We start from the raw sequence: 5068 nt of genomic DNA, 5'->3' as shown, positions 1-5068 counted from the left end.
AAAAAAAATAATAATCTCTTTTTAGATTTCTTCCCTTATGGATGCTGTGATGTTCTGTTTACTAATAGCATAGTCAGTAGTCTCCAGGCTTTTTTAATCATGCAACCCTATCCCCACTATGTACATTTATTTCTTAATAATATACAGTACGATTGTAGTGGTATAACAGATACATAATAACATACACATTTTAAAACTAAAGAAGATGAGAAATGCAGTTTCAAAAGTATCTCTTACTTTCAAATGGTACAAGAACATTTTTCTCATACCCCAGTGGATTGTCTTGCACACCCAACTTTTAAGACCACTGGCCTAAGTAATGTTATCTGATTTTTCACATATAAAAATACATGTATAATAATCAGAAACTGGTTGAATATCAGTTAAAACAGTTTTGGATTATTGAAGGTTTAATGTCACCCTTATATAATCTCTCTGACATGCAAATGGATTGGGTTATGCCTGTGCTGAGTAGATTTGACTTTGCTAGATACGTGCTGTACAGAACTATAGTATGTACTTCATTTCAGTTTTAAGAAAATGCACTGTAGAAGACTTTTCGATCTCTTCAAGGATTTGGTTGGTAGGGTGTATTGAGATAAAGCCCTGGAGAGATAGGTGTCCCAAAAAACCTGGCTGATACTCAAGGCTCACTTCCTCTGCTCTCGAGGAGCATTGTTATCTCCTAACAATGAGAAAGTTAGACAGAAATGTCAGGATGCCTTCTCCAAAAGAAAACAAGAGACCTATTTACTTGGCATATAGAGAAAGCTGAAGTGATGAACTACTTTTTTTGCCTCAGTCTTTACCAGAAAGTGTCCTAGCCACACTCCTCAAATCCCAGCTAACAAAGGCAGGGACTAGGAAAATAAACAAACTATAGAAGAGGATCAGCTTTGAATCTGTCTGTGGAACCTATATGTTCACAAATCCATGGGATCTGATGATTTGCAACCATGGGTCCTGGTGGATCAGGAGAATAAACTTAGTCATCTGTATCCATCATATTTGAGAAGCTGAGGCACTCCGGTAAAGTTCCCCATGACTGGAAATGAGAAACATAACCCTATTTTTAGAAAGGGGAAAGAAAGAATACTTGGGAAACTAAAGGCTCGTTAGTTAGCCTCCTGAAAGCTGTGCCACGGCACATAGGATAGTTTGTTATTTGGTGACAACCAGCCTGGCTTTGCTAAGGGCAAAAAAGTTTCCTGAAAATTTCTACCATCTACGGCAAGGCTTACAATGTTGGTTGAAAAGCATATGGTATCATCTGCTCGTACCTGTGCAAAGCATCCTTGTCTCCAAATTGGAGAGACATGAATTTGATGGATGTTCCACTGAGTGAATAAGGAATTAGCTAGATGGTCACACTCAAAAGGTATGGTCATCATCTCAGTGTCCAAGTGGAAACTGTGGCTAATAGTGTTAATTACTGGGACTACATACCGTGTTTGGTGGCAACCTTGACAATGGGATTGAGTGCATTGTCAGCAACTCTGCCAACAGTACTCAACTAAGAGGTGCAGTCGACGTATTGCAGAAGAAGAGGTGCTAACTAGAGGAATCTCCTTGGCTCAACAGATGAGCCTTAGTGAATGTGATTCAGCAACATCAAGTGCAAGAACATGCATCTGTGCTGGGCAACCCCAGATGTGAATATAGGCTGGGCAGAGAGCTCCTCTGCAGAGGAGGCCTTGGTGTACAGGTGGATGAAAAGCTTGACATCACCTGAAAGTAAGAACTTGCAGCTTAGAAAGGCAATGATGACCTTGACTGAATCAACTTGGGCCAGGATCCTTGAGGCTTTGGGCATGTTGGTCTAAGTGGGAAGCATCCTTACCTATGACAGGGGATTGGAGCTTTTCCAACCCAAACCATTCCATATTTCTGTGAAAGAAAATCTGAATACAATGTTCCAGCAAAGCGAATCCTATGATTTCAGATGATGATTATACAATTGGATTGGGTTAATATCTAGCATATGATAAAGCAATATATCGGCGTATAATGGCAGATCAAATTTATATGCATTTTTAGAAACAGGTTTCCCTTAAACCTGGATTTCAGGTTTGCTAGGATTCTCATTTTGTGAATTAGCTTGTATGCTCAAGTCCTGTTGAACTGTCTTAAGTGTTGGTTCAAAATAAATTATTACAAAATGAATTGTTAACAGAAATCGACTGTGTCACTGAAGTTTTCTGTTCCCGTCTTTGCAGGGTGAATTTTCTCATTTGGTTTTGTTGGCAGCATTTGATTGCATCGACGACACTAAACTCGTGAAACAGTTAATTATAACTGTAAGTAATTACTTTTTCCTAAAACACTGTATCAGGCATTATCTCATTTTTCATTGTACAAGAGTATGACAGTAAAAGTCCATCCACTTTTTAGAAATTATTTAAGTCCTTTCCAACTTTATTTCTTTGTGTGTTACTTTTTTCTTGTCATAAAAGAACTCAGCATTTTCTCTGCGTTTTCTTATTGAATTTGAATTTAAGTTAGATTCATTACTTGCTAAGAATTGTACATGTTCATTTAGGCTACTGAATGACTTGAATATCTTTAAATTAGGATATGCTGTCATAAGTTTAAGCTCTCATGGTAGGTGTGCTGCTTTGAAAGTGATGCCTCCAACTTTATTATGTTCGCCCATGATGTCAGATGGGATGTTGGTAGTATGGCAGTACAGAAATATGGCAACATGTTTAACTGTAGCATAATAAAACTTTTTATAAAATAAGTACTTGCAGACTCTTGGTTGGATGCTAAAGCCATAGCCTTACATTAACTATCAAAGCCTGACATTTTACTTAGTATGTTGATTGTTAAATGATAACTAATATTTGGTATAAAAATCCTTGAAATATTTATCTAGTCTCTAAAGTGGATATAGGGGTCTGAAACATGAGAGCAGTTTAGCTGTTTTGCAGCAACTGCATGTAATTACACAATAAACATAAAAGTAGTATAATCCTGTCTGCATTTACTGTCTTTTGGAATGTCCTATTTGCCCAACTTCTTTCCAAAAATGAATTTTCATAAAGTATTTTTGCTTAAGCCACATTTACATGCAATTCTTATTACTATTATAAGTTGTTTTTACTGTTTTCACACTGAGAAAAAGGGCTTTATAATGCACAACTAATTCTAACATAAATAAAATAATATTGATATATAGGTTGTAATGTGCTCATAGCCATTCTCATGCAGTGGGTTTCATCACATTAGTGATACATGTGAATTGAGAGCCAGTGGCAGGGAGTTAAAAATGAGGGAAATGCTTTGCATGACACTTTCATGAGAAAATGACAAGGCTTGCTTTGTTTTTGCTTGGAACTTTGTGCAGGAGGTGTTGAGTTTGTTCACCCTACCAGGGAAATTCTTCTCAGAGTCCCTTTCTCTGAGTGTGGTAAAGTGAAAGCATCTCATTGTGGAGGTGATTTGTGATTCTCCGTTATAGAACCTGTGATCACAGCTGGTTTGCAAAGTCCACTGAATGATTTAACACCTTTGGGCAAGTTTCAAACAAATAAGCCCTGACAAATCAAAGCTATCTTGCATCAAGATCACTGATGAATTTCTGTATGGTGTTTCAAGTGCTTTGCTCTACGGAATGTTTATTAGATAAGATACTGTGCTTGGTTTTATCTTCCACTATGTCACTTAGCACTTGAATAATCTGTGTCTTTTCCACCACCTGAGACTTCCTGATAATATGCCAGATAACTGAATGTTTACTGTTTAGTCATCATACTGGACAGAGAAGTAAAGGAGAATGTGGGTAGGCAACTTATTCTTGCAGTAGCTTTTCTGGCCAGCAAAAGGAAAAAGACATCAGGGAAAATGAAAAATTTATCAAATGAGATCAAAACTAGCTCTTAAGATGGGGAATGAGAGCTAGTGTCTGAGGAAGAGCCAGAAGCATTAAGAAATCAAATATTGAAGTATATTCTGTAAAAGAATTGAGAATGTAATATTTTCTTTAAAACAAAATTAGAATTCTGAAATACCTTTTAAACTTACCTCTCTGTCCATACTAAAAACTGAATTAATGTGAAGAAAACAAAGACTTGGGGAAGAGAAAAGCAACACTTACCAGGTCTTTCTTTTGTGTGTTTTTATTTTTTGTATGTTATAAAATGCATCACTTGTTGTATTGAAAGAATGGCTGGGAATTTTTTTAGGTAGAGGGAGAATTGCAAACTCCTGAAAGCCTCAAAGGAAAGTCTTTTCTTATAATTTCTTAGCTATAGGACCTTAATCCTGGACCAGATAATTTATATTGCTTTAAATCCTCATATATGATTGGAATTATATATTGAATGTTTGGCAGAGTTTAGGATTCAGGCAAATTTCAGTGGGTAAGCTCTTGTTGGGAAGTGACATTATGGAGAAGATTCCATTGAAAGGGGTGCAGTTGTGTCATTTAGAGTTTCTGCTGGTACTTTCTACAGTTCTGCATTGAAAGCAAGAAAATTCTGTAATTAATCAGAGTTACAAAAATAGTGGGGGAAATGAACTTTTGTAAGATTTAGAGATAAATGTTTTTATTATGTTAATTAACTGTGTTATAGCTTGATTTCAAAGTCTTTTGCATTTGGTTCTATTAAGTATTTTCTTTACCTGTTCTAAGTTTTGAAATACTTGAACATCTGTCATCCATGTAAAATTAACTACACATAGATCTAATCTCAGTGTACACGCCAAGGAGAAGGGGGCTTCCCCTTTAGACACCCTTTCTTCTGTGTTGGAATGGGAAGATTGAGTTAAAAACTAAAAACTACATGAAGTGCTGCATCCAACTGATGCTCATTACAGTTTATGAAGATTTTTACCATTTCCTGCCAGCTTCTAACCACCTGTCCCTTTCTCTTCCCCCTCAAAGGACAGTGTCAGGGGAGGTTCAGATGGTAGGAAACTGTTTCTGATGGAATTCAAGAAGGGTCTGCAAAATAGGGCTAGTCCTATGTGAGCCACAGGTTAGACTTAATGGTCCTTGTAGGTTCCTTCCAATTCAGGATATTTTATGATTCAAAGGCAACTAACCAGGCCTAGTGTTTATTAGGGG

The 5068-nt window shown here is 36.8% G+C and overlaps 1 protein-coding gene across 1 annotated transcript in view; it reads left to right on the top strand.

The window, feature by feature from the left end:
- LOC104915572 (pumilio homolog 3-like) overlaps nucleotides 1-2381 on the top strand; it is a 6648-nt gene extending 4267 nt beyond the window's left edge. The window contains exon 5 of the mRNA XM_010726494.3: nucleotides 2217-2381. Coding sequence (XP_010724796.2) covers nucleotides 2217-2366 — 150 coding nt within the window. The 3' untranslated portion in view covers nucleotides 2367-2381. The remainder of the gene's footprint in view (nucleotides 1-2216) is intronic.
- Nucleotides 2382-5068: the final 2687 nt, after the last annotated feature.

The sequence above is a fragment of the Meleagris gallopavo genome (genome assembly GCF_000146605.3).
Source record: "Meleagris gallopavo isolate NT-WF06-2002-E0010 breed Aviagen turkey brand Nicholas breeding stock chromosome Z unlocalized genomic scaffold, Turkey_5.1 Chr41_random_7180001951168, whole genome shotgun sequence".
In the NCBI taxonomy this organism is placed as follows: Eukaryota; Metazoa; Chordata; class Aves; order Galliformes; family Phasianidae; genus Meleagris; species Meleagris gallopavo.
Note: the sequence above shows the minus strand (reverse complement) of the source record. Positions and strands in the feature narration are given on the sequence as shown.